Source organism: Poeciliopsis prolifica, unplaced genomic scaffold (genome assembly GCF_027474105.1).
Source record: "Poeciliopsis prolifica strain line A6 unplaced genomic scaffold, Auburn_PproV2 SCAFFOLD081, whole genome shotgun sequence".
In the NCBI taxonomy this organism is placed as follows: Eukaryota; Metazoa; Chordata; class Actinopteri; order Cyprinodontiformes; family Poeciliidae; genus Poeciliopsis; species Poeciliopsis prolifica.
Window position 1 is genome coordinate 727,490 of NW_026562456.1, and position 27,905 is coordinate 755,394.

A 27,905-nucleotide genomic window follows, 5' to 3' on the forward strand; every position below is an offset into this window, starting at 1 on the left:
TTCCCGTCTTAGTTTTATAAATGTATTTTAAATTATAAAACTAACAAAAAAACTATGTTGTCATCCAAACTAATTTCTGAAATGTACAAACAACAGAAGTTTCTGGAATATAACCAGTTTTTGTTACATGATAAAGTGAAATGATTATTTAACATTTTAAACAGTTTTACTTTCATTTGATCTTATTAATTATGTTTCCAATGAATGAATATATATTAATTTTGTCAAAAAGACAAGTTTGTGCGTTGAAACTATTTAGTTTGGGTTTTGAACACCAGACTTTATGGCTATGAAGTAATGATGCCAGTATTTTATCTACCAAGCAGCCATTGATTAAAAAAAAATCTAAATATGTCCAAAAATACAATTGACTGATCGGTTGATTGAAATTAAACTATTCTTGTATAATTTCAATACAAAGTTTATCTTTCTAAATGACTTTCCGAACACATCACCTGTCCATCACACAAATCAAACTCCAAATAGAATATTCAAAGCAGTTGAATTTAAATAAGCTCAAAATTATTTTTCCTGGAATTTTACTGCTAATTTTATTTTTTCAATCAAGTTAATTTTATTTATTTTATCTTGCATCTATCTCTGTTGGTGTAATTATTGTGAAGCACGTTGTTGTGAATGTGCTATATGAACAAACATTTGTTGTTTGGAGGACATGTTTTTCCCCTTGGAACATGTTCTGGTTCGTTGATGGTTTTATTTTGAAAGGTTTTTCCGGCAGCTGTCACGTTTACAGCGTCCAACTTGACGTCAGCGCGCAGGAGCGGCAGGAGGGAGCGGCTCTGTGCGAGAGAGCTTCACAGAGAGCGGGAGAGAGAGCGACGCGCAGCACAGCGGACGGGTGGATGACTGTAAGTACTGCCGCTTCTGATTTCCTCCTTTTTCTCCCCTTTCTTCTGATTTCATCCTCATTTATTGGATGGAGGCTAACCTCCGGTCGTAGGAGGGCTGGTTTAGACGGACAGGAGCGGTCAGGGAGGTGGACAGGCCGGTGCCGAGGCGAACAGAGCTGGGCTGGGTTTGCGGAAGCGACCGACCGGCGGACAGACCGACGGACAGCTAACGGATTTTAGGCAGCCGGGAAGCATCAGGGCGGCTGTCTCCCCGGTTCCGACTCTGTGTCCGATCGCTAGCAGAATGTTGGGGCTCTCGCTTACACTTTGCATCAGGTTCTCCAGGGCAGCGGGGCCTGCCGCATGCGCAGCCCGGGCAGGGAGCGCTGTGGGGCGGCCGCCGCACGCAGGAACCCCCGCTGCTCCGCTGGAGGATAAAGAAAGGAAGTGAAGTGAGACTGAGTGGAGGAGTTCAGAGGATCCTGTCTGCCTCACACTGGGTCTGTTATTTCCACACAAAGCTCGGGTTTATTCCCTTGCTTGCTGTAATGTCAGCAGCAAACAGAGGAGTATTGACAGGCCCCACCTAGTTCTGCTGGACTCAGGATCTGAGCGGTTCGGTCCAAGTTCAGCCCAGCAGATTAACCTGCAGTCAGGAAACAGGAAAAAAGGCAGGCGGGCTAATGAAGCTGCATGGTGATGACATAAAACAATAGGTTCTGATAAAGTTCTGTTTAATCACCAACTGGGCCTGTTGTGTCACATATAAACAAACTGCAGATGCTGGTGTCAGAACCAACAAACAACACAAATAAAGTCTGGCACCAACATGTGTGGGCATGCAGGCGAAGGACAAACTCAGTGTCTTTCATATCGATATAACAGCAACTTAATCTGAAATGATAATAAAATTAACAAATAATCAAATCTGAGGGAGTAAAAATACAAAATTCTGCTGTAATTTATGTCTTTCAATAATATTTAGAGAAAATAATCCCAATAAATCCTGAACTTATTTTAAACGTTAAGCAAAAGTATTCATGATGAAGTTTGTCCAGTTAGAAAATCACATTTAAGACAAAGTTATTTAACAAATAAATATTAGAGTTAAGTCCTGAAAATGAGACAAAAACAATTTTAATTAGTTGATTAAGCAGAAATAGATGAGCGTTTTAAAGTTTTTTATTTAATACATTAACCATTAATATTAACCTTTAACTTTAGCTCTGGATAAAGTTGAAGAAAAATGTAAATTTATCTACAAGATCTGACCTGAGCTTTTATTTATTTATTTTAGCAAAAATAAAAATGTTTTGTTTACAAGAACAGAGTTCAAATGTCAAAGTTGGGTGAAAATAGAAAATAAAGAGGAAATTGTTGACTAAAAACATGAACTTGTCACAGCTGAGCATGAAAACGAGCTTCTTTCAGTTTCTGTGCTGCAGTTTGAAACTAAACATTTGATAAATTAGTGAAGTTAAACTTTCTGAGCTCCAGAGAAGCAGAAGTTGAACAGTTTCCACCAGTTCAAGCCTGACTGGGCAAATTGGTTTTCTGTTGCTTTAATTAAAACTAAAACATTTTACAGACTGAAATACATGTTTGCTTCAAATTACCCAGAAATCAAACAAAAATACATTATCTTGACAGATGTTGGTGATTATCACACAAAGTGGAACCAAACTGTTTAAAAAAGTTATTTATTCTCGCTATAAATAACTTACTGGTTTTCTATTAAACTAGTTTAATAGAAAACCATTAAACGTCACGTTTCAGCTGCTGTTTTATCTGTTTAATTCTTCTAGCACTGAGATTAATATTAATGATCACACTGGATTAAAATGATTGATCTTTTTATAAACTTTCTTTTAACACCTGAATGCAGAAGTGAACGATAAGCAGATCTCAGTTTTGGTTTTATTAGAGATATTTTAATGAAATATTCAGCAGGAATCTTTATAACTGATGAGTCAAAGTCATTCTTTAATCAACTTATTTAATTGTTTTTCAGCTTTCAGAGATTTAAAGTTGATCGTTTTTCTGAGACTGCAGTTGTTTGTGGAGCAAAGAAAAATAAAAACTGTTAATTTGTGAAGAGAAATCTGATGGATTTATTTATAAACAAAGAAATTACAGGATTATCCCCGTCTCTGGATTATACTTATTATATAATTTACTATGTTATTAAACTCAAAGTTCTGCTGCTGTTTGATTTCAGGTTAAAAATGGTGGAAATTCTCAGTTTTGATGACTTAAAAAGAAAATCAGATATTTCATTACCTTGAGGGAAAACTGAATGATTCTGATATTCAGACTATTTGGTTTTCTTTTTAACTAAGTTTAAATCATTACTTCATTTTTTAGCCTTTTTATTAAACAAAAATTAAAATAAAATGTAATTTCTATTGGTGCTAATCTAAAACAAAAACCTATTTACATATTTACCTGTGTAAATATTTGCTTTTCTTTCAATTTATTGCTGTAATTTCTTCTTCTTCTCTCTATATTTTTGGGAGAAAACTGCATAAATTAAACATTTATATTCAAACGTATGAGGAGTAACAGCAGCTGTTGTTTCGGACTCGACTGAAAACTTAATCTAGGCTTTTGATTGGATTTAAATCATAATTTAAATACCAGTAAAAGTCCACCTAGCACCTCATTTGAGCTTCCTGTTGAGTTTATTGTTATTTGACGGTAAAATTAGGCGTTTGGAAGCTTATCTCTGATCTTTAACTCGCCTCCTGCTGTGACACGTTCAAGCTTTCGTATTTTCGTGGTGATCATCAGGGAAGCTTCAGATTCCTGAGTCCTGACTCGTCGAGGCTTGCAGCTTCGACGTGCGGCGCGTCATCGAGAAACAAGCCCTTTTTACAGAGCCGGAGGCAATAAAATCTGCCTCTGCTGATGCATTCAGGCGCAGTGCGAACGTTGAAACTCGGAGTCATGGATGTCTAGTTCGGACTTGTGCGCTGAGATTCCTGTAACGCTCAGCACATGGCGAAATCTGCTGACTGCTTTCCGTTTTTTGTCATTTTTATGATTTTGTCTTTTCTTACGAACTCCTGAACGTTTCCACAAAGAAACATTTTCTGGAACAAACCAGGATTAAAATCTGTTCCTGTTTGTTGGGAAATGTTGCAGCCAGAAATGCAGGAATAACTCTAGAAATGCAACTAACAATTCTTTTGATGATTAATCGGATATTATTTGGCACTTTCTGCTGAGTAGTAATTTACACAACATCAGAAATCCATTAAAGGATCCGAATAAACGATTAAGAAGAAAATAAACATTTTATTGCTGAAAATGATAGAATTCAAACCAGGTGAAGCTAAAACATACTGAAAGACAAAGAAGGTTTTTATTTTAAATGTAAATATATTTTATGCAGTTTTGGTTGTTTTTTCATTACAATTATTGAATTTTTTTTGTTTTAATTCAACATTTTCAAACTTTTACAAATTGCTCTCATTTTAGGGTTTGGAAAATCTGGTTTCTAGATTAAAAATCCAGATTAAATCTCCAAAGTGTAACTTTGCAACAGTGGAGAAGATTGCAGTTCAGCCTTTGCACCACTAGGTGTCACTTTGCCCACTAATATCGACCTTTAAAGATATGAAGACATTTTAAATCGGCTGTTTCTCTGATTTTCAGCTGGTGATGAATTTAAACATCAGAGCAACTCAAACAAGGCTTAAACGGGATGTTGTTGCTATGCAACAGTGCAGGAGTTTCTGGGTAATTTGAGAATGTTTTCGAAGGGTTGCCTGGTTACCGTTGCTAGGGGACCAGATGAAGATAGGAGTCAAAGTTCAGAGTTAATTTCACACCATAGCGGTAAAAATTACTGCTGAATATACAGAAAACGAGAAGAAATGGTGGATTTCTGAGTTCATTTATAATAAGAGAGAAAAATCTGATTTTTTTTTTCTTCGTTTGATCGGTTTGTCTCTTGGATGTTTGGGATGAAATCTCCATGGCAACCTCAGCGGCCCTCATTGGCTGATTGTGAGCGTTTGGCTGTGAGGACGCGGCGGCCGTTTCTTATTTTAGATCTAAGATCGTTTAAAGCTGAGCTCAGTTTGTTTTCAGTTTGTTTCAAAAAGCAGCAGAAATAAAGACGGTATTAATGCCAGGTGATCAGTTCCTCCTGCATCTTTTATGAACTTTCTGTAGAATACAGCCAAATAAAATTCAACCAGAGTATTATGGGCTGTCAGAATGATGTGCACTGCATGTTTTAAGTGAATCTCATCCTCCTGTTGTTAATCTTCCACATAAACAGCCGATCTTAGTACTATTAATGTTGGAAAGACATTGTTTGAATAACAGATTTAGTCATGCTTACACAATTTACAAGCTTAAAATCTTTATAAATTACCTGTAAAAATGCTAAAAAATATATTTTTAAAGTATTTAAAGTTGAGTTGTTAACAGCCGACCTCAGCTCTGAGAAAAGATTAAACACAACAAGCTCTTTGAAATGTTACTTTAGTAAATATAAATCCTCTAATTCGACTATCAGCATCAAAATTAAATAATAAATAAATGTTATAGAATGTTAAATAGATTTAGTTTTTAATTGAAGGAAATTAGATGCTTTTGGTTTAAAGTTTACGGTGAAACTATCAAGAATCAGAAATCGTTCATTTTAATTTTAACATGGCTTCCTTTCAAAAATATCACATTGAATATTCATTTCATGTTTATGGATTCAGAGTTTTTTTAAAAGAATAGTCCAGATTTTGTTGTTCTTATTAAATAAAAGCATATAAAACATTTTAAACTGCATTAAAACTTTTCATCTGTGTGATCACATGACCTGGAGCTGATCTGTCCGGAGTTTACCTGAGGGCTGAGCTGCAGGTGGTGTGAGCTGCGTTCTGATTGGCCGCTCTAACAGTCCCCTCTCTCTCTCTCTGTCCCTCCCTCGCTCGCCCGCCCAGCAGACAGACAGTCAGGATGCGTGAATATAAACTGGTTGTTTTAGGATCAGGAGGCGTCGGGAAGTCAGCGCTGGTAAGTCCTGCTAACACTTCCTGGTTGTTTTCCTGACGGTAAACATCTCAGAGCTGCTCTGCAAACCAAAACACACATTTAAATCAACATTTTATCTTTTTAATGTCCATAACAAATGTCAAAACATTGTTTTGGACATCTGAGTAAAATAAAAATTGGGTCATGTGGCTTAAAAATAAAATATTTTCAAATTTTACAACTTCTCTTTGCTTGTTGTCTTTTTCACCTTCGACAAGAATTTCTGTTAAATTACAGAAAATATACATAATATTAGACAATAATGAAATTACAATAGAAATTAGCATACTTTTATGCTAATGTGTTTAAAGAAAGATAATTTACTTGTATTGAGTATTAAATATTTTTGTGAAACTTATACCAAAGTATAACTTCACAAGATGCTCAACAAATCTAATTTTATTTTAATGTTGCAATTTCTGTAAAATTAAGATTTTATTATCCTGATGTAATTAGTTTGTTTTTATTATGACAATAATAGTAAAATATTATCCCAGCTTCAATACTCCATGGTAGAGTTGACGTGTAAATAAATGGAAGCTGTAAAACAAGATGGCCGCCCTGGCTGGCATCGCATTGGTGATAAAAAAAGAAAAAAAATCAAAATTTTCCAAAAGCCAAATTCATCCTAGAAATGATGAGTTTTAACCCTGTAAAAGCTTCTGGTTTATTGTTAAATTATTTTCAGTTGACAAAGATTTAAGAGTAAATGATCTTAAAAGCATTTTATTGTTTAGAAATTCAGATTTCATCTTTTAATAAAAGAACTAATTGTTAACCAGACCTGAAAAGTGAAGCATAAATACCTGTAAACATTTAGAAATCATTAAACTGGTTTCCATCCTGATGAAGCTGCTCTTCATCCCCTCCTCTTCCTCAGACGGTCCAGTTCGTTCAGGGAATCTTTGTGGAGAAATACGACCCGACGATAGAAGACTCGTACAGGAAGGTAGGAGCGTTTCTGATTGGCTGAGAGCAGAGAAACCCATATTATGGGATGTCCTGAGGCGGACTCCTCTCCAATCCGGGAAGATTAGCTGTAGAAATGTCACCTCATTAATTATTTAATCAACCTGTGAAAACCAGAGGCTGAACAAAATTTAAATACTAAATATTTGAATTTGAAATAGTTTATTTTAATGTAGAATAAATCTATTACTGTTTACAATTTTTTAATCATATTTCTAATTCTTTGCTATTTTTGATCAATACTTTGTTTATATATTTATTTTCAATAGTTTTTTTTGTATGTTTTTATATATTTGTTTATATGTCGTATTTGTACTTGACTTTCGGTAACATTTCATTTCTAAACTGGAATAACATTTTAATTTTTTAATTAATTATTTAATCGATTCTAGATTTATTCAGACCTATAATTTAGAATTTTCTGATTCATAATTTTTTATTTTTTTACTGATTTGTTCATTATTATAATGTATTTTCTATATTACATGGCTTAATTTGTTTTATTTATGTATTGCATGGAAGAATAAAATGTCTTTCAGTTATCACTTTTAATCGTTTATGTTTTAATATATATATATTTATACCCTTGTTTTAATTAGTATGAATTTTTTTGCATTTAGATTTTCTTTGTTGTTTTATTATGTTAAGCTAAATATATTTTAATTTATAGTTTTTTAAGAAAACAATAAACTAAAAAGAAAATTAGGTTTTAAGGTACGTAGTGAATGAGTTTATGTAAAAAGTCACAGAATATTGTTGAGTTTTGACTTCCTGTCCCTGCAGCAAGTGGAGGTGGACGGGCAGCAGTGCATGCTGGAGATCCTGGACACGGCTGGAACAGTAAGAGCTGGTCAGAGGTCAGAGGTCAGCCGTGCGTTTGAGCGTCTCCTCACCTCCGCCGGTGTTTCCACAGGAGCAGTTCACGGCCATGAGGGACCTGTACATGAAGAACGGCCAGGGCTTCGCTCTGGTTTACTCCATCACTGCTCAGTCGACCTTCAACGACCTTCAGGACCTGAGAGAGCAGATCCTGAGAGTGAAGGACACCGAGGACGTACGAGACACACACACACACACACACGAGCCCACACACACACACACACACACACACGAGCCCACAAACCAGATGGTCATAAATATTCAGCTGTCAGGAAGTACTAAAGTATTCCTGAAATAAAAAAACAAAACAAACTACTTCCTGTGAAATATTTAAAGCTTCGGCTACAAATGTCATTTATAAATAATTAATGTAATAGTTAGGAAAGATGGCGAGAAACAAAATCTAATTTCAGTCTTGAAAGTCTGAATTTTGCAGCTTTAATTTTTAAACTCTGTGTAAAAACCAATTTTAAAGGTTAGATGTGAAAGACGTTAAAAATGACTGACCTTTCACTGTGCTGCCCCCTGCTGGTCACAGTTTTCCCTCTTCCTGTTTCTTTTCACCTGTAAATGATTTAAAGGATTTTGTTTGGGATAATTGACATGGAGAGTCTTTTGAAGTAATAAGTTCCCTCAATTAAAACATTTAAATTTGGATTTTAAATGTTACATTTACTGTCTATATTCCATTTCGTCAGATTATTTGAAACCAAAAGTAAAAGGTCAGGATGAGGTTGTTAAAAATTAGATTTAAGCGGCTCTGCTGCGACGCCGCAGGTTCCCATGATCCTGGTGGGGAACAAATGCGACCTGGAGGTGGAGCGCGTCGTGGCCAAAGAGTCGGGCGTCGGCCTCGCCCGCCAGTGGAACTCCTGCGCCTTCCTGGAAACGTCGGCCAAAAGCAAGATAAACGTCAACGAGGTGAGCGCACCTGAACCACAAAGCAAACGACGGCTTCGCCCTCCACAAACCGACGACGACACGTTTGTTTCCGCAGATCTTCTACGACCTCGTCCGGCAGATCAACAGGAAGACTCCCGTTCCAGGAAATACTCGCAAAAAGCCCGTCTGCCAACTTCTCTAATGACAGGTGAGTCCAAAACGCTTTTCCACGTCGTTTCAGAACAAACAGCTTGTAGAGCCAGTCAACGGGGAAAAAGCTGTTTTCATTTATTAACCCGGCAGGAAGTCGATTTGCCTCTCAGCGTCTTCAATTTTCTAAATGTCCTAGTTAAAACCCCCCATGGTTTAAACTTCGCAGCTCCTCGTTTACAGGATAATTGAATTAAAATGGCAAAGACAAGAAACAAAGACGAAGCCTAGGAGTTTGTTTCTGCCTGGTTTAAAATATTTTGACATTAAATATGTAATACGTAACTGTATTTGTAAATTTCAGCTAAAATTGTCGTTGGTACCTATAATTAAATATTTTTAAGAAACATTTCTACCCTATTCAGAATCATTTTTGTGAACTTTGTTGGCCTTTTAACAGTGGAAGTTATTTGATTTTATTTTTATTTCAGAAACGATTAATTTGTATTGGTCACAATTAGTCAATTATTCAAATAATCAACTAATTAATTAAACATTCACTGGAGCAGTACAATCAAAGCAGTACAAAGAATGTATTTATACAGCATAAAAAAAACTTTATCTGAAATACGTTTTACTCAAAACTCCTGAAGTTTCATTTTCAAATGGTTCAAATTCACTAAAGGAATAAAACGTTACTGCATTTTAGGCAATAAATTGTTTGTGTCTTTTAATGGGTTTCTAATACTGCATTAAAAAGGCATATGTGGTCACATAATATTTTTTAAATCAAATTAATCAATTACTAAACGAATAGTTGCAACCCTTTAATGTAAACTCTTTAAAAAGGAAAAAGTAGCGTTTTAGTCAAATATTTGTCATTTTCACAGCCTCTCAGGCGCCCTCTGCTGGCCGATCTTGTGTTAATGCCCAAAGATTCGCAATATTAACATTAGTTTGATACATAAATGTTGAAAAGTCTTCATCCGTCACTTCCTGTTTACATTCCGGCTCTTTTTCTGTCTTTTAGTTCCGACTGGACCGACAACCTTCAAGCCAACCAATCACAGAGCATCTTCCAGCTGGCCACGCCCCTTTAACACATCATCAATATCAGCCACTGCTAAACCCCGTTACCGTGACGACCACGTCCCATCCCCTCAGCGGAGACTGTTGCCTTGGAAACATGAAAAAATCCCAGAAAAACATCCGATGCTGATGACAGTGATGGAGGAGGGCGGGCTTTTCCAAACAACTTCCCAGATTAAAACTCCAGTTCCCATCATGCTCTCTGCCGAGGCTCTGCTGGGGGAGCCGCCTACAACTTTTTATTTTCATCTTTTTTGTTTCTTATCATTTCTTTTACTTTCACTTTTTCTTTTCCAGCATTTTTTTTCTAATTCAACCGCATGCAGCTTGACCGTCGGCCATCTTGGCACTGTGGTTGCCACGGTGACGGCTGTCTGTGTGTACTGCTCTGGTTAAACCTGTGGATCCTTATAGTGGTTATTATTATTATTATAGCAGTGCTTATTATTATAATTCTGTGTAAAAAGAAAAAATATCTAAAGTCAGTTGATGTTTTTTAGTTTAAATTTCTGGGTGGGCGGGGCAAACGGTGTGCAGCAGGTCATAGGTCAGCTCACTGTGTTGCTAAAGTTCAAACCGGTTCAGTTCAGAACTAAAAGCTTCATCAAGTGACGAAGCAGCAGTTTAAAATCCAGGTTTCAATAAAGCTGAGTGAATCATGTTCGTGTTGTTCCACACAGGACACGCGTCACTATCAATAAAAAAATCTATTTATAAATGTAAGTTTATTGAAGCAGAGCAGCTGTGATTTATGGTTCTTCTGGATTCAGATTTATTGGGAAACTGAGAAGAGAAATAGGAAAATGTGTGAATTATGGAAGGTTTGTTGGTGAATTCAGATTTTTTGCTTTTGATGGCATTTTAGCTGTAGCATTATTCCAAAGAAATAATTGATTTAGCTAGAAGGTATGCTAACAGCTTTCTTCTGATTCAGTATAAGATAAATTTAAGAATAATTATAATGTATAAAATAATTAATTGCTATAAACACTATTGCTCCACTATTTGGGAGGTATTAGCTTCATAAAATAAAACAAAATTAAATGCTACATAGCTAGCCTGAAACATTAGCGCTGCCTTTAGCTTTTAGCTAAATTAATTCAACATTATCTTTCAGCTCTTGAAGCTATTTAACTTTTAAGATCTAGTTGCTAAAGTTACTAGCTACTGCCACTTAAAGCTAATTGCTAATGTTAGCATTAATGCTAATACTAGCTTTAATTACTAACATTATGCTCTTGAAGCAACTTAATGATAACCTTTAAGCATTAGTTGCTAAAGTTGCTAGCTACTGCCACTTAAAGCCAATAGCGAATGTTAGCATTAATGCTAATACTAGCTTTAATTATTAACTTTAGTCTCTTGTAGGTAGGTAAAAGTATATACAACCAATGAAACTATTAGTTTTAAGTAATGTTGGCATTTGCTGTTAGCGTGAAGTGCCTGTCGCTGAAGCTAATTCTAAAATTAGTTGCTAGTAAGTTAGCATTTGCAACCGTTCTGTGCTTATTTTCTAAAGTTTTCTTTTTGTTGAGTAATATTTGTACGTTGCTGTAAACTTGTGAATAAATATCAGTTGAGGAATAAAAAATATTGATGAAAAGGTGAAGCTAGTGAGTTGGCGAACGTGTTAGCAGCACAGTGAGCTCAGTCAGAACCTGCTGTGGCGGTCGAACATGTTGCCTTCAGACAGCAGACTCACACTGGTCCAGAATATTTATTTGGGAAGAATAGCTGAGATGGAGTTACAGAAAACAGAAAAAATGTTTGTAGTTTGGGTTTAAAATTCATTCCCCAGGTGAGGATTTGGCCTGTGGAGCTGCACAGTTGGTGAACAGCAGGTTATTTTTGTTTTTAATGAGCGTGGTGGCGTTACAGAACCAGTATGTCGGACCTCTGTGAGTTCTGCTGCGGTGTTGTACTGTGGTACACAGCGCGGTACTGCTGCCAGTATTCTGCTTCTCCTCCAGTACGTTCAGTCATGTAGCATGTTGATGTTCAGTAAGTAGTCAGTCTGACCTCCAGGAGGTGCTGTGACGGTTTGCATGCCAGTCAGAGGAGGCGGAGGGTCTGTTTGCAGCCGTGGTGATCGGACCGCTATGTTTCTGCCAGTAGGGGGCGACAGCGTGCTTAAACAGAATCTAACACATTGTCTCGTTTTTGAGTGCTTGGTAATTTAATTTTCCCGGCTTTCTAAGAATGTGTTTTATAAATGCCTATGAATGTCCTTTTACCTCTTTGCAGCTACTTTTACAGTGATTTCCTCGGATGTTTCAGTTCGTTGGTGTGTTCTGCGGGAGCCGTGGCTGCAGGCGGACCTTTCCGGCCTCCAAACGTCGGGCTGCAGGGGCTTTCGTCATTTGCCAAACTCAGATTCTGGATGTCCGTTTGGAAATCTCTTTGTTTTAAAGAATATTGAGGCCTTAACAGTAGTGGTTGTACTAATAATTAGCATTTTTCATTTGTGGGGTTTGTAAAAAAATGTAATAAATGGAATAAAACTTTGTGATGTAGCTATAAGCAGATATGTTTGTGTGATGCTTTCAAAGAAAATGTAACAAAAGTTCAAATGGTGTGCAATAATAAACTTCTCCTGTCCATTTATCTGCTTAAACCAACATTACAGTGTTTTATGAACCATTTTATACGTTTGATTTAAATTGTTGGAATCCCCCTAAAACGCTCACCGTTACGCTGAAGTGACGATTGCAACTGCAGCTAAATGCAAAGTGGAAAAAGTTCCCCATGATTGAAAGAACGTCTTTTTTTTCTTTCTTTTTTTTTACACTGTATGGCATAGTGACCAGTGAAATGTAAAAGAAACCAGTTCAGCCGGTGAACCGCCAGGCTGGAGCTGGTATGAAGGTCATCTGAACTTGTTTCTTCATTCCAGAAACCCGCAGCAGCAGAGAGGCAGCAGAGTGGAGGGGGGCGAAGCCAAATGTAAAAACAAAACAAAACTAAGAAGCCTTAAATGAATAAAACTGGTGCAATTTTGTAACAGAATCACGTGTTGGTCAGTTATTCCCTCTTATTGATGGACAAGGACATATTTAAAACTTTTATCCTATAAATGATTTTTATTGGTAACAAGTTGACAAAATAATACATAATTTGGTGGAAAAGGATGCATAGTTTTCCAAAGTTTTTAAAAATAAAAATCTGTATTCAACTCATCAGAGTCAATGATTGTTACTTTAACATTTTGTCCTGAAATTTGATTGGATGAAAAAAAAGAACGAGTTGCGTAAAGCCTCGCTGCCATGGCAACGCCAGTGTTGCGTCGGGAGGAGTTTCAGTCAGGATGTGATTTCCCCTCCGGTCTGCCCGACTGCTCTTCTACACCATCCTTTACGGTTAACGGCGATGATTCACGGTGCGTTCAAGTACACCTCGTACATTGGAATATTCATATTAACAGGAACCTACTTTCAAAACATCATTAATACCGTAATTTGATTTTATTGTAAGTTTTTATTAAAGGGTTATGACGGTGTAATTGGGTCGTTGTAGAAAGAAAAAAATAGTATATTTCAGCCAAAAAAAAAATCAGAGAAAAAATAAAAACATTTCTACACATGAAAAGATAAAATTTTGAAAGGAAAATTGAGGTTAATCTCAGACATTTCTGAATATCAAAAATCAAACATTTGAAACTAAGGGATTTTTTAAGAGAATGTTTAATATTAATCTGATCTTTCCAGAGTTTTTTGGCAAATGTTTCTGTCTACGATGGTCATAACAAAAATAAAAAATTAAATCTGGCCACAAAAAAAATCTTCAGTAATTACTTTACAATTATTTGAAATATTTGAAAAGTATAAAGAAATAATAAACAACAAGGAACATTTGAAAATAATCACAGCTGTCTTTTTATATACTTAAATGATTTGATAATAACAAAATACATTTATTCGTTTTAGAATCATTTCAGTATAGATTTTCAATTGTACGATTTGACTTGAATGCACCACGTTATTAACTGCGGCCGTAACTCCAGGTGTAGAGGCGCAAATGGAAGGGAAGCGACTCAGCGCGGCTCAACACCTGTAGCTTGACGCTTGAAGCTAGCTCGCAGCTCCGGCTGAATCAGCGATAAACCGAACCAACAGAGCCCGCTAGGACGCCCAGTGTGGGGTTTTGTTTCCGAGGAGCGACTTTCCCGGTGTTCCCTCAACAAGCAGGAGCGCCATGACGGTCCGCTTCAAGGTAAACAACAGGTGAAACAGGCAGCGATGCTAGCTGCTAATCACGATTAAAAACTGCTGGGAATCACATCAAGCTGTGGAATAACAAGATGCATTGTATTAAGTTTGGGTTTTCGTGAAGCGTCGTTTCAGCAGAAACGGGATCAATACGGTTTTAATCTCTTAATCCAATTTATCAGGTTTGGATTTCCTTACATTTTTTTACCCATCGAGAGCCATTTGGAAAGTTAAATGTTGACTTTTTATTTTAATCAGAACAGATTTTTACAGGCTTAGAGGTCGCCAGTTTTAGTGTGTAGTCTAGCAGCCCAAACAGGGCCGGTCCGAGCCTTTTCGGGACCCGAGGCGGATTTTTATTTCGGGCCCCCCATTCAAATTCAGACATTTTTGAATTTGAATTGATCCCAATGGGAAATTACATAAGTACAAACAGGTCGGCACCACAGACTTCATTTCAAGACTGCGCTAAGTGTGTAACATAGCTGCTATCATTACTTATTTTTTAAACATAATTTATTAGTATTTTTCCTCCAGTATGGAAATAAGGACAACCACAGAAATACACAATCAATTGCAAAAGCAAAGGAGCTCGATTAGCAGAGCTTTTTCACCAACTGAATAATCCAGGACAATTTTATTTCAACTTTAGAGAAACTAAACTCCTTTGATATATTTGCTTGTCTTTGGTCTGAGATGTTGGTAATTTTAATTTTATTAACTATAATAAAACATTATTGTTCAGAGCTGAACTGTTTGTTTCAGAGTGAGTACCAGAAGAGCTACGGTGTCCCTCGCTCCAGAAGCGTGTCGCCTCAGCACTGCCGCCCACTGGCCGGACTCCGCCCTGATCAGAACCGTAAGAACCTCTTATCATGGTTTTATCTAAGAAACAAATAAAAAAAATTATCTAAAGCAACAAATGGAGATATTTCAAGAATCAGCAGCTTCCTGCGGTGTTTGTGTCTGCAGGGATCAGCAGACCTCTGGGTCTCCAACGACTGAAGAGACCCGGTCCAGCCGAGTCCGGTAACTTCCTGCCTGGTTCTCCAGCAGATCCAGTTGGCAGAGCAACGCCCTCTACTGGCAGGAAAGGTGAGTCTGCAGGGGAACAGGAGATGGTCGTTTCAGTCTGGGTGAAATTATTTTACTGGGTTTTTTGTTTTTAACAACTTCCTCTTAAAAATCATGAAAGCATAAAAAGGAGTCAAAGGGGGAAAAAACTAAAGTTCTAAAAATTTTGGAAATCTCTTCAATTTTCTAGAAAAGGAAGGATTGGCTTTTCTCTTGCAAAGCCTCTTAGAATCTTGAAAAAGCTTTTAATAAAATGTTAGATTAGATTTTATTACAAAACTGCAGTTTGAAAACCAAGAACTTCCCAAATTCCAGGGTTTTAATAATCTGGATGATCCTGTTTCACATGATCACCATGATTCTGCCTTAAATTACAGATTCTCCAGTTTCTAAACCACCAAATGTTTCTGGATCGGAACCAGAACCTGGATCCAGTCCAGTAGCTGATGGAAAATCCGGTAAATGTGCAGAACTTTGAGGTTCTGTCGTCCCAGATGGTCGCTGGTCTCACATCTGCTCTGTGTCCTCAGTGAAACTCCGCCCCTTTGAGCCCGGCGGACCTGCAGAACCCGAGCAGCAGCAGGGACACCAGGTGAGACCATCTGTAACGCTGAACCGGAAGCAGCAGGATGTGACAGGTTTGTGTTGCAGGTCGACAAGACGTGGGGTCAGAGGTCAGAGTACCACAGGCAGTTTGGCTGGAAGAAGCCTGTACCTGCAGCATCACCATTACTGACAGCAGAGCAGGTGAGAAAGACGTCCAAGTATGACGACTTCCTGTTTTCCATCAGAAAGCTTGAACGCCGTGCGCTTGGCGAGGCGTGAATGCTAATCGCCGTTAGCATAGCGCAAACAGGAGAAATGACAGACAAAAGAAAAATCCTCCAACCGCTAAAACCTGACGCCGCTCCTTTTGTCGATTTGTTTCTGTTTCTTTTTCCTTTAATAAATCAGAAATGAATCCTAGTGATATTCATAATGAAATAAAGTCAAACTACGACGAAATGCGGTTTAGTAAAACTACAAATTTAAACTATAAACAGTAAACACAGAAATACAAATATCAAAATAATTGTGATAAAATGTAAAATAATGTCCAACAAAATACAGGTCACTGAATTTGGATATAAAACATGTAATAATGAAATATTAAATTTAAAACAGAAATTTTGACTGAATTCAGGTTTTAATTTGCTTTTATTCCATCACAGAAAGTTTTTCTCTTTATTTAAAAGGACAATGCAGATTTTAATCAGATTAATTCAGTTTAGGTATCATGATGAGGTAATAAAGCAACTTCAGTCACTTCAGACACATTTCTTAATGTGACCACATTATATATGTTATATTAGTCAGTAATACAGATAATAAATATTTTTATTGGTAATTGAATCACTTATCACCTTATCAGACTGTTGCATAATAATAAACATTATATTCTGTCATCATTTTTGTCACCCGCTGTTTCCTGGAGCTTTTTTATCTCTTTCAGATTTTGAAGATAAAAAAAGCAGCAAATGTTTTACCTCAACTTTCTCACCAGGGGGCAGCGTTTGTAAAATCTGACATTTTTAAAAGTTATTTTTCACCAAAATGAATCAAACTCATCAGATAAACATGCTTAAACACAGTCAGTAAATAACTGTTTTAATTAAGGCAGAAGATGTGATTGTTACTAAGTAAATGAAATAAAGTTGTAATTTAAATTTTTATAAATTTGCAATTACATTCTGATTCAGTTTTTATGTGAAATTAAACATCAAATAAAAGTTAGTCATTTTAAAATTGCATTCTGGGTTAAAAAAACAAAACATTAATAGAGGAACAGAAGAAAAAACTGATAGTTAAATTAATTACCAGCGAACGATAACTGTAATTCTCCTGTTTGCCCACCAGAGGGCGGCCTCATCCAAACCGATTATATCGCAGCTCTTTGGAGATTTACTCAGTGGTTGTCCAGTTGCTGACCTTTGGCCCCATCTCGCAGGTGTTGCACTCCAGCAGCAGGTCCATCCCGCCCTTTAAGAAGAACCCCGTTCCCATGGAAACGGAGTACCGCCGGAGCTTCCACGGTCTGGACCCGCCTTCCGGTCTGCGCCTTCGGAGAAATCTGGGACATCCGGTGTTTCACACATACAGGGTAGGTAACACACACACACACACACACACACACACACACACACTATGCAGTCTGTAGGAGAGGAAATCTTCTTGATCTTATCTAATTTTATTTTTGGTTCTTTAAGATTAAAATTTGTATTAGAAAACTTATCATTTGTAATTTCGCTTTTAGAAAAGAAATCAAGATAAAAGATCAAAATTTCATTCTTTTTTTATCTTGAAGCCACTCTGTTCAGCTCTGCTCTTTGACCTTTGACCTGCTAACTGATCTTGCCAACCTTCTGCAGACTCACAGAAGGAAAAGTTTGGATGGACAGAGTAATGAACTTCCTGTCAAACAGGAAACCGCTCAGGGCAACGATGGGTCCCGGTTGCCCCTGACGACGGCCCTCCCGCCCGCTCAGGTGCGGAGGAGACACAGGTGAGTTCCAGGCCGAGCGTTTTCTGCGTCTCTGTCAGGCCGGTGAAATGACGTTGGAACCGTTCCTGTGTGTCCGGCAGGATGTTGACAGAGTATCAGTCCAGGTTTCGTTCTCCTCTCTGCAGGAACCCAAAAGGGGGCGGGGCCACGGACGACCTCACCGAGCAGGTCAGAGGTCAATTTACATTCATCACACCGCCTTTCACTTTCTGTAACATTCAGCACTTTTTGTTCCCTGCTGTAAAATATCTTGGTAGAGAACAAATGCCGCCTTCAATATCGAAACTCCACCTACAAGTTTCAGTTGAACTTTGAAGTTAGAAGTTCAATTAAATTCTTAGGTTTCCTGTAGCGGTCAGTCTCACAACGAATCTGAAGAAGCCTCTGACTGAAGAACGTTGCAGTATGGTAGTATCCTGACATACTACCATATGTAAATAAATAAATCATAGTGAACGTAACGGAGCTAAAGGTGTCGGATGATTTAAAATGAGGTTTCAGTTCCAGACTGAAGCTGTTTGGATTCACAAAGATTAGAAACACCAGAGACAAAACTATCAGACAGAACTAATCAATCGGTTTAACTAAAACCTTTAAGAACTGAGGTCTGATGGAAACGCTGCGATGGGTTTAATCACAACAAACGGAGAGTTGAAGTGATTCGAAACACATCTCTGTGGAACACCGCTGCTTAGCGGTTGAGAAACAGTGCTGACTGAGAATGCCCCGCAGTCAGAGGTTGGTCATTGGTTGCGTGGGCGGTGGCAGCAGAGCTCGATGGAGGCGTCATGCGCTGCCATTTTGTTCCAGATCTCTGAAGGGAGGCAGTGACTGTTGCTTCAAACAAATGGATGGACCTCAAATCTGAGGCAGAATCCAGATACTATAAACTAAACCCAGCTACACCCAGATGTGGCTTAGCTGCTACCTAGCTAACTTTACCCTGCTAGCTCGCTGGCTAGGTACCATTAGCTCATTTTCTTCACTGTAAGTTCAGAGGTAGCTTAGGGTTGAGGAAGAACTTTATTACTCCCCTGATCAACCTCATTCGTGATAAACAAAATGTTCCTAAGACAGCAGGAAAACCGGTCTGAATACTTCAGTTTTAAGCAGCAATAATTTTCTCCTCATCATTTGGCAGGAAGGACAGTTTTGGTTTGAGTCCTTAGTTACTCACTCAGAAAGTTTAAATGTAATCAAACAGAATAAAGACAATAAAAGCTCTGCCTCTTTAAAAGAGAGGAGGAAAGCAGGTGAGGTGGAGGACGGGGGCTTGAAGCAGCAGGACAGTCCAGCGCCTGTGGTGAGTTCACTGTCCGTGGTGAGTTCACTGTCTGCAGGAGAAGCAGAAAATCTCACTGAAGTTGTATTTTAGGGGATTGTTTTGGTCGGTGTGTGTTTTTCTGTGTTGCTGATGAAAAACCAAAGCGCTGAGTGTCAGCAGAAGAAACCACAGTGGTTCATTTCAGGGAAACTTCTCTGCATTACTCACAGTCGGGTCGGTTCCCAACAGCCCTGTGGAAAATGTTGAGGAGGGGGGCAGCCGTTTGCACATCAAAGATTTCACCTCAAGGCATCAAAAATACTAAGAAAAGCACCTGCATCTGTTTGCTTTGCAGGAAAAAACAGTTTCTGCAGCTGTGTTTTCAAACCACCAGCTGTTCATCTGCTGATGTAATAAATTGAAAAAAAAATCAACGCGGCACCAAAAACAGGGCCTGAAATGACCAACAATCCAAAACATACCACGAGTTTCGGTTGCATTCGACTTTTAACGACAAGTAAAATGTTCCCAGAGATCCAGTTGGAAGAATTAAAGCTAAAACAAATAGTTGCTGCGCCACCTGGTGGCAGAAACAGGAAGGTGAGAGCAGCAAAACCAGAGCTGGGCGATATTTAAAAACAAAATCTGATTTTTTTCAGACAAGATTCAATTTTAATCTATTTTTATAATATGGATGACAGAAAATGTTTACAAAAAATTAAGTTTTATTTCAGCTATATGACAGTTAATCAAATTTTTAATTAAAACAATAATTTTGTCATTTCCATTTGCATCATTTAGCATTGTTCTCTTTCTACCAAAACTGGTTTTCAGTTGCACCGATCTCTATTTTTAATAATTAACTTCATTTGTTGTTTCTGTTATTTTATTGATTTTGGATATTTAAAGTGTCTTCCAGTTCCAGTGTCAAATGTTCATTTAAAGTTTATTGATATTTAACATTCTGTTCTTGCATTATTATTATTATAATACCTTTATCATTATATTACCTGAAAATGGTCCCAGAATTATCGTTTATTGTTCATAATTTTACCAGAAAAACATCTCAAAGTTTTAAGAAAGTTTTAAAAGTCTGATGTTGTTCAATCATTTCAGATTCTTATTATGAGAATCAGGAAACTGAAAGAAAATGTGAAGCTGAAACTCGAGAAACAAAACATCACTGTAACGTCAATAACTTGGAGATAAATTATAACTTTTGTTGAACTTTCTGGAATATTCAAACTAATTCAGGCTGAACTAGGGGAAAAAGCAAAGGAGACATTTTTCTGTCTGTTGGGGTTTTTATCTTTCCGGCGGCCATGTTGTTGGGCGGGGTTCGAACCTGTCAGCTCGTTATTTCAGTTCCACCTTTCGAATAGAAACCACGCAGCTGCAGTGAATCACCTGCTGAGACTCGAATAAAAACTACTGAGTCCAAACTTTTAAAAAGTTGCCTCTTTAGTGGTGTTTTTAAAATATCATCATCAAAAGTTTTAATCCTCTAAATGAATCACATCAATTTTCTCTCCGTCTTTCTGACTCAGCCTTTTTTTTCTGAGCCGACGTCACGAACAAACCGGTGGGAGGAAGTGATGAAACGCTGACAGGTGATTCCTGTCGAGGTTGAGCCGTGGACAGGCTGAGGTTAGCTTCACAAACGGGGTCAGAGGTTATCCAGGGTCCAGGACGTCCGGTTTACCAGAATCTACGAGATGCTGAGGTTTGGCGGCAGAGATGGAATAATTAACGCCACAAACTACCAGATTTCTCTCAGAGCAAATCAAACTTTTTATTTCTCTTTTAAAGTCAATATTGTTAAGATAATAGATTTTTATCAATATATATGGAAAATGGCTGTCATAATTTATGGCTCATAATTCTCTCAGTTTCTGATCTTATTTAAAATGAGGAATTTATTGTGGAAAAAATGTATTGCATCTCTGGTTTTCTGAAACAAGAGATGAAATCAAGTTTCAAAAGCAGTTCAAAGACATAAAAGCATCATACAGTCACCAGTTGAGAAACTAGTAACTAATATTTTGTCTTTGTTAAACTCATCAATACGTTGGTTGGTGGTTAATGGTTGGAAGCCGTTGACCAGGTGGGATTCAGGCTCAGAGTTTCACCTGTTTGTCCAGGTGAAGGAGCGCAGGCAGCAGGCCCAGGCGTACCGACGCAGAGCCTGGGGAACCAACTTCTCCAGGGACCATCTGAGCCAGCTGCTGTCCGAACACAACGCTCTGTGGGAGCCCACCGACTCCCACTCCGACCCCTCCACCCCACCACCCAACCGTGACCTTTCACCTGAGCCGGACAGCCGCAGGGCTTCCTGCGTAGAAGCCCTGGACCTGGCCAGGTGAGGAGCGACGCAGTAGGAGTGGAGCTAATTAGCAATTAATTTAGAGAAAATCTGGATTTTTTTTTTTTTTCCCACCAATGCAGTCCTTAAAGTGATGCCATCTCGCCCAGGGTGGCCATCTTGTTTTACAGCTTCTATTTATTTGGACTTTGAATTCATTGGTTTTAGATGTCAACTTGATGCACTAAATCTTAAATGTGAGCCTAATATATAAAATAAAAAGGGATGCAGTGCTCTGCTACTAATTGTCAACACTAGAACAGCTTGATAACAAAGTCAGGAAAAAATTTAACTAAGAATAAAATAGGAGGGAAAAGGAAGTAATTCAGTTATGCTAGTTTGACTATGAAAATCTTATGTAGCAGTGCTGTGGAATTTGGTGTTTCGGTTCAGTTAAAATAAAAAAGGCAACCTAAAGACCCACTCTAACAGACCATCAGTAAATCAGATGCTTAAATTAGCTAATGTTAGCTTGGCTAATGTTAGCTTAGCTAATAGCAGCGGTTAGCGACAGCTAATCTGCCACAGCGATCACGTATAAATAATCGCATCAAGCCAGAAAACAAACCATAACGGACTGAATGTTTTATATTTTGTGTAGGGAAATGTTTGCGAGTTTTACGGCGTTGACTCATAATCAGTTGCCCTGGCAACAGGTTTAGCCGCCACAGAGAGCGAGAAAAAAGTGGGTTTGAGTTTTTTTTTAACAGTTTTTCTCCGCTAGTTTTCCCTGTGCTGTGACACTAAACTAATACGATCATGTTAATCGTCTTTTTTGCCATCCAGCTTCAGACGCATGTGAAAAATTTCCAAATAAGGTAAACAAAGACATGCAACAGGCTTTACAAATAAAAAATACTTATTCTTTTAACACACCAACATCAGATTCCTATCAGCTTAATTGATCCTGTACACAGTGAGTTTATTTTGAAGAAAGATCCACATGAAATGAGCTGTTCACATCCCATCCTGATTTAAAAAGCCTTTTTGCTGAATAGAACTTTTCATTGTAAAGTTTTTTAGGTAAAATTGTGCTTTTTTTCTGCTGATAATCTGAATATATTCTCATAATTAATCCCGATGCTCCGACTCGAAACAAATAATTGAAATAAAAGCTACTTCTTGAAAATGATTTCATTTGTAGAGAAAAAAAAAAAAAAAAACGAATTAAAATCGGATTTGGTTTGAATAAAAAAAAAAATAATAAATTTTATTCTTAAGCCGTATCGCCCCGCTCTAGGCAGGAGGCTGGAACCTGATCTGACCTCTGACCTGAACTGGTTTCTGTCTGGTCGCTCCAGTATGTCCAGTAGGAGGTCGTCAGTCAGTGGAGGAAAAACTGAGAGAAACGGTGGGAGGGAAACGCCGCCAGGACCCGGAGCTGAACGCCACACAGCCTGGGCAGAAGAAGAAGAAGAGACGGAGGAGTAGGTTTTTCTTTCTCTATGATAGTAGTTATATATTCTTGACTTTGTTTTGAAGTCTTTGTGGTGTTTTATTGAAGCAGTTGTAACTGGAGTCTATTTTTGCCTGAGGATAATCTGACAGAAAGTGTGTCAAAAGTGTGAAAGTCAAACCAAAGCCACCTCAGCTTTCAGGAACCAACCGTGTGTTTTCAGAGAGGAAGGAAGGTTACCGACTCCCAGACTGAAAACGAGGCCAGTTCAGAGAACCCACCACGACCTGACCACACCTGCCACAGGTAAACATTCCTGCAGGACACGGAAACCACCCAGCGCCGTAAAGCCTGGTGCTAATCTGTAATCCACGCCAACGTTTCTGATTTCCAACAAGAAAAAAATTACATGCAATCCTGGTTGAGAGTTAAAGACAAAGTTCAAAAAGCTTTGGCCATTTTAAGAAGCTACATCTGCAGCTGGCAGAGTCGAGTGTTTCCAGGAAGATCAGAGGTCAAACTGAGGTCTCAAAGACCTCAGAAGACCTAGAAACTTTCCGAGAAAACGACTCAGAAAAGAAATGACACTTCTGCTAGCTGGTAAAGCAGAAGACGGCTGATCAGGCTGCAGCTTCTGCGTTTGTTCCTCTAAAGGATGTTCTTTTCCTGCAGAAATATGCAACATTTCCTCTCTCTTTATTGTGCTCACTGCAATTAATAAACCACTTCCTCGCGGCATGCTCAGATGCAGCAAACACTGAACTGACTTCTGCAGAAACCTTTCAGCTGATATTGGACGTTTTTACTCGTAAGGCATTCAGTGATAATAAAACATCAATGCAATAATCAGTCACACTGTATACATGCACAGGGCATAACAGTAGATGTGTTTCCTTGAACAATATAATTGTACAATTTGACATTTGGAAAATAAATGCATTTAATGGAAACATTTTTTTGAAAACACTTGATCTTAGATGAAAAGTTTTTCCACTAGAATGAGAAGTTGAATTATTTTGCAAAACTGTCTTTGGTAAACAAAAGAAAAAAAAAAGTTTTCCTGCTAGCGTTAGGCTAACATGTTTGTTTTGGGTGTATTTACCCAGAATGCCCTGTTCTTTGGGGGCGATCCGGTCAGCACATATGCATTCCAACCCAAAATATCCACGATGAGCTAAAATCACAGCATGAACTCAGATGTGACAGCATGAACTCAGATGTGACAGCATGAACTCAGACATCTGTCCGTTGTTGAGGCTCTTGCATGCAGCGCTGCAGCCCCTCATGAGTCCCGATGACATTATGAGCAGTAAAATTAATCCAGATCAAACTTCTGCTGACATCCTGGTGGTATTTTTGATATTTACTTTCTCGGTATCCATTTCATTTTAGTTTTTCAGTCACATTCTGCAGCCAAACATACCAAACATGTCCTGTTTGCCCTCCAGGGGGCGCTATACTTGTTGGAAAACCGACCAACAGGGATGATTCTTCTCCTATCAAACAAAAGCAGGTAACTTAGTTCTCATAAAACCTTTTTAAAGTATGATATCACACAATAAAGGGTCATGTGACCTTTGATCTGTCCAGAAATTCACTTCACCAGAATTTGGGTCAGAGGTCGGTGTCAACAAGCCAGTCAAACTGAAGGAGGCGTGGCCAGAGAACTCCCCCATGTCTTTAAACCCCCCTCCTACCAACCAACAGACACCCAGCCCTCGGCCTCAACCAATCAGGACGAAGCAGGTGCCTCCGTCTCCAGTAGCCCCGCCCCCTCCGGCCTCCCCGCCGCAGCATGGGATCCAGGGAATGTTGAGACACCCGGACTTCCAGCACAACGGTGAGCTTCCTGTGCTGCTCCTGTTTCTGTTTTCTACAGCTTTCCTTCCACTAAACTTTCTATTGAAATGCTTTCATTCAATGTGTGAACAACTAGTTTCTTATTTATTTACCAACGAATCAGAAGTCTTCCTACTGAGATCCGTTTCCACTCTGGGTTCATAAACGGATCTGCAGTGTATTTAGGGGTGAGTTTCGACTTGGAGGTTTTAATTTGGGTCATTTTTGTGCATCAGGTTTCCTCATGATGCAACAGCAGAGTCCACAACGCGAACAAAAACCGTAAAATCAGACCAACATGGGATTAATCTCAGGCCGAAGTTTAAAAGTTTAATCATTAGAACAGCTGTTAACACTTTAATCTGCATCTCAGATCAAACTATAAAAAATATTCCAACTTCATTGATTAAAAAACGCTTCATGAAGCATTTCTGGCACTGAAGGCTTCCCATAATTAATATTCGACAAAGGTTTTATGACTTCAATAAAATCAAAATAATCAACTTTGTTTTTATTGCACAAAAACACAACAGTGAATTTGGAAACAAAATATACAAAAAACACAACTATTAACTGTAACTACAAATACATATATAAAAGTGTTACTGGTGCAGATAAGAATAAAACCCAAAAATAAATACACAAAAAATAACAATACTGTTCTAATGTTTGTTTTATAGTTAATCTAAAATTGAGGAAGGAACTAATGTAGATTATGTTCACTACAAAGCTCCCCCGGTTTGGATTGCACTGATTTAATTTTTGTCATTTCATGCATTAGAAACGCCTCTTCATGTAATATTTATACTTTAAAGAGGTAGAGCTAAAAGTATTTAAACAGTATACTTCCTAAACAAAAAAAAACACTGGTTTCTGCTTAAATTCAGAAAATTAGAAGAGAAAGGAAATAAAAAGTTCCTCCTTCCAGTTAGAGATAATTAAGGAAAGTCGATGCTCTTCAGCTGAATCAGCAAGAAAAACACTTTTTATTGTCATGTAGTGCAGTGCAGCCCAGCAGCGGAGGCACCAGAGGGAAACCAAACCCAGACAGACAGAGGAGAGAGTGTTAGATAACAACGCGGGGTTGTCCCTCTTCCCTCTTTACTTCCTCCTCGTCTTTTTCTCAACGGATCAGTTTCCATATAAAAGATGGAAGATTTGACAAACGCACGAATGATAAAAGAGGAAGGCGGAGATTGTTGCGTTTCTGAGACTAACCAGGTTTTTTCCTCTCCAGGTGATTTGGGTTTGAGGTTCAGGGAGCTGCCATGTTCCAGAGGAGGCTGCGGTTCTGATGAAGGTGAGGAAACCGTTTAGCGGACTCTGATCTGAAGATGGAGCAAATCACCCAATTCTGAAGTCCTTCCAGAGAGAACAGACTTTAAAACACTTCTGCTAGTTTAGAAATCACTGAATGACATGTCTGGACCTTCAGAGACACATAAAGACAATTACACAGTCGGTCTTCTGCTGTTCTGGTTCTGGTCTGCTCTACAGAATCAGAACCAGCAGCATTCAGCTTCTATGCACCACAGAAAACTGCAAAACAGCTGAAACCGGGGAGGCACCCATATGAACATTTAGACCAATATTGATATCCGATATTAATATTGCTGTTTTGGCCAATAACCAATATACTGATATTGTATATTATATCTCTGAAAAAATGACCAGAATCAGAGGCAACAGGGTGAAAATAAATATTGGTTGCTGATATCGGCCCAGTTTTAATTATTGGGCCGATACCGACACATGGTGGATCCTTCGCTGAAGTTCTTTTAAACCTAGACTAAAAACCCAAATGTTGCTTTTGAACATAATAAATGAAACATTAACCAACATTTTTAAGTGTAATGACGGCAAAATGTAACATTTCAATTATTGGTTCATGTGTTTTTACGATGCAAAGCTCTTTGCCTTATTGCTGAAAGGTGCTATGCAACTAAACTTGACTAATAGAAAACATTCAAAACTCGACAGTAAATGTTTTTACGTTTTGTCACCCAGACGACCGACTGTCGGTGATGTCATGGCGCTCGGCGGCTTCGTGCTCGGCAGCGTCCGCCGTCTTGGAGCGCGCTCAGAAGAGACGGGAAGACTTCTGGGGAAAGAGATGATCCTAAACTCAAACGTTGTAGAAATAGAAATCTTTATTTTTGTAGCAAATGTGAATTATTTTTAACAGAATTGTTTTTATCTTAAGTTTTGAAGTAGAGGACAGCAGGACTTCTCTTGCTTGTGGCTGATTTCACACCCAAAGTGTTTCGTTTGGGTAAAACTGCTTCCTGTCTCGGTGCGACTCGGCTGCAGGACCATCGCAAGCCGGAGCGATTTGTTTATAGTGAGAATGTAATGCAGAGTTTGATGGTAACTACACTGCAAAAGCACAAAACAAATTGTTTTTGTCTAGTTTCTAGTGCAAATATCTTAGTACACTTAAAACAAAACAAAACTGATGAGCTTGCTTTAAGTCAATAATTCCTTAATATTGATTATTTCACTTGTAAGTTGTTGCATTAAGTCACATAATCTGTCAGTGGAACAAATTAATTTTCTTAAATTTTAAGGAATCATTTACTTAAAATAAGCTCCAATTTTCTGCTAAAATGTATTTGTAAGTTAGTTTTATCTGTTTAGAAATAATTTGAAACTTGACACTTGGTCAGATGTTTGCAGTGCACCAACATTTACTTTATACTGTTTTTATATTCTATCATGAAGTATCTTTGAGTAACTTCACTGAACGAAAAACAAACTTGTTTTAACCAAAAATATAAACAAACATGCAGCTTTTCTTGATGTTTAACGAGTTTTAAATCAAAAGAATTTGATTTCGTTTGTCTGATTTTATTATTATTATGCTATTTATATGAACTATTTTCATTATTTTGACCAATTGAAATCCCAGAACTTCCACATATCATTAAAGTCTTAATGTTTTAATCATTTAATAAGATTTAAAAAGTAAAAAAAAACTTTTACTCGTTTGAGTTATTTTATGGACAGTTACTTTTTACTTTTACTTGAGTAAAAACATGTTGCAGTAAAACAACCAATAAACTCAGCTGAACTCAGGTGTGAAATCAACAGAAAGACATATGAATGTGATATATTTGTTTGTGTTGTACCTCCTACATACCAACAATCTCCTGATTGGTTTAATTTATTCAATTTCTTCTATTTTCTAGATTTGCAGATTTGTTTCTTGTTTCCTGACAGTTCTTTGTAACGGTTCTTTTCTTTTCCGTTCAGTTTAATTGATTGTGATGTACCAGGGAAAATGTAATGCAAAATAGCAAAGTTGAAGGAAAATTACTCAATTAAATTATTTTTTTTATCAATACATTGGTTGCTTGTTTTTTT

The 27,905-nt window shown here is 37.8% G+C and overlaps 2 protein-coding genes across 4 annotated transcripts; both read left to right on the forward strand.

Annotated features, from left to right (window-relative positions):
* The first annotated feature begins 795 nt into the window (after window positions 1–795).
* Window positions 796–12,866, forward strand: LOC129352835 (ras-related protein Rap-1b). 2 transcript variants are annotated; one of them, XM_055022007.1, is made up of 8 exons: window positions 796–869; window positions 5,801–5,873; window positions 6,772–6,840; window positions 7,644–7,700; window positions 7,774–7,914; window positions 8,517–8,660; window positions 8,737–8,829; window positions 9,802–12,866. In XM_055022007.1, exons 2-7 carry the CDS (start codon window positions 5,817–5,819, stop codon window positions 8,821–8,823), a joined length of 555 nt encoding a protein of 184 aa, XP_054877982.1. In that variant the 5' UTR covers window positions 796–869; window positions 5,801–5,816; the 3' UTR covers window positions 8,824–8,829; window positions 9,802–12,866. The 2 variants fall into 2 exon arrangements, with proteins under 2 accessions (XP_054877982.1, XP_054877981.1); XM_055022006.1 differs by having other exon boundaries at window positions 5,804–5,873.
* A 343-nt stretch (window positions 12,867–13,209) lies between these two features.
* mdm1 (Mdm1 nuclear protein) lies at window positions 13,210–27,885 on the forward strand. Of its 2 annotated transcripts, none has more exons than XM_055022002.1 (17): window positions 13,210–13,236; window positions 13,861–14,069; window positions 14,831–14,924; window positions 15,038–15,160; window positions 15,517–15,597; window positions 15,670–15,731; window positions 15,791–15,886; window positions 17,127–17,279; window positions 17,548–17,681; window positions 17,762–17,849; window positions 21,087–21,304; window positions 22,609–22,734; window positions 22,927–23,009; window positions 24,152–24,216; window positions 24,294–24,543; window positions 25,780–25,842; window positions 26,550–27,885. In XM_055022002.1, exons 2-17 carry the CDS (start codon window positions 14,052–14,054, stop codon window positions 26,657–26,659), a joined length of 1,764 nt encoding a protein of 587 aa, XP_054877977.1. In that variant the 5' UTR covers window positions 13,210–13,236; window positions 13,861–14,051; the 3' UTR covers window positions 26,660–27,885. The 2 variants fall into 2 exon arrangements, with proteins under 2 accessions (XP_054877977.1, XP_054877978.1); XM_055022003.1 differs by having other exon boundaries at window positions 13,211–13,236; window positions 17,807–17,849.
* Window positions 27,886–27,905: the final 20 nt, after the last annotated feature.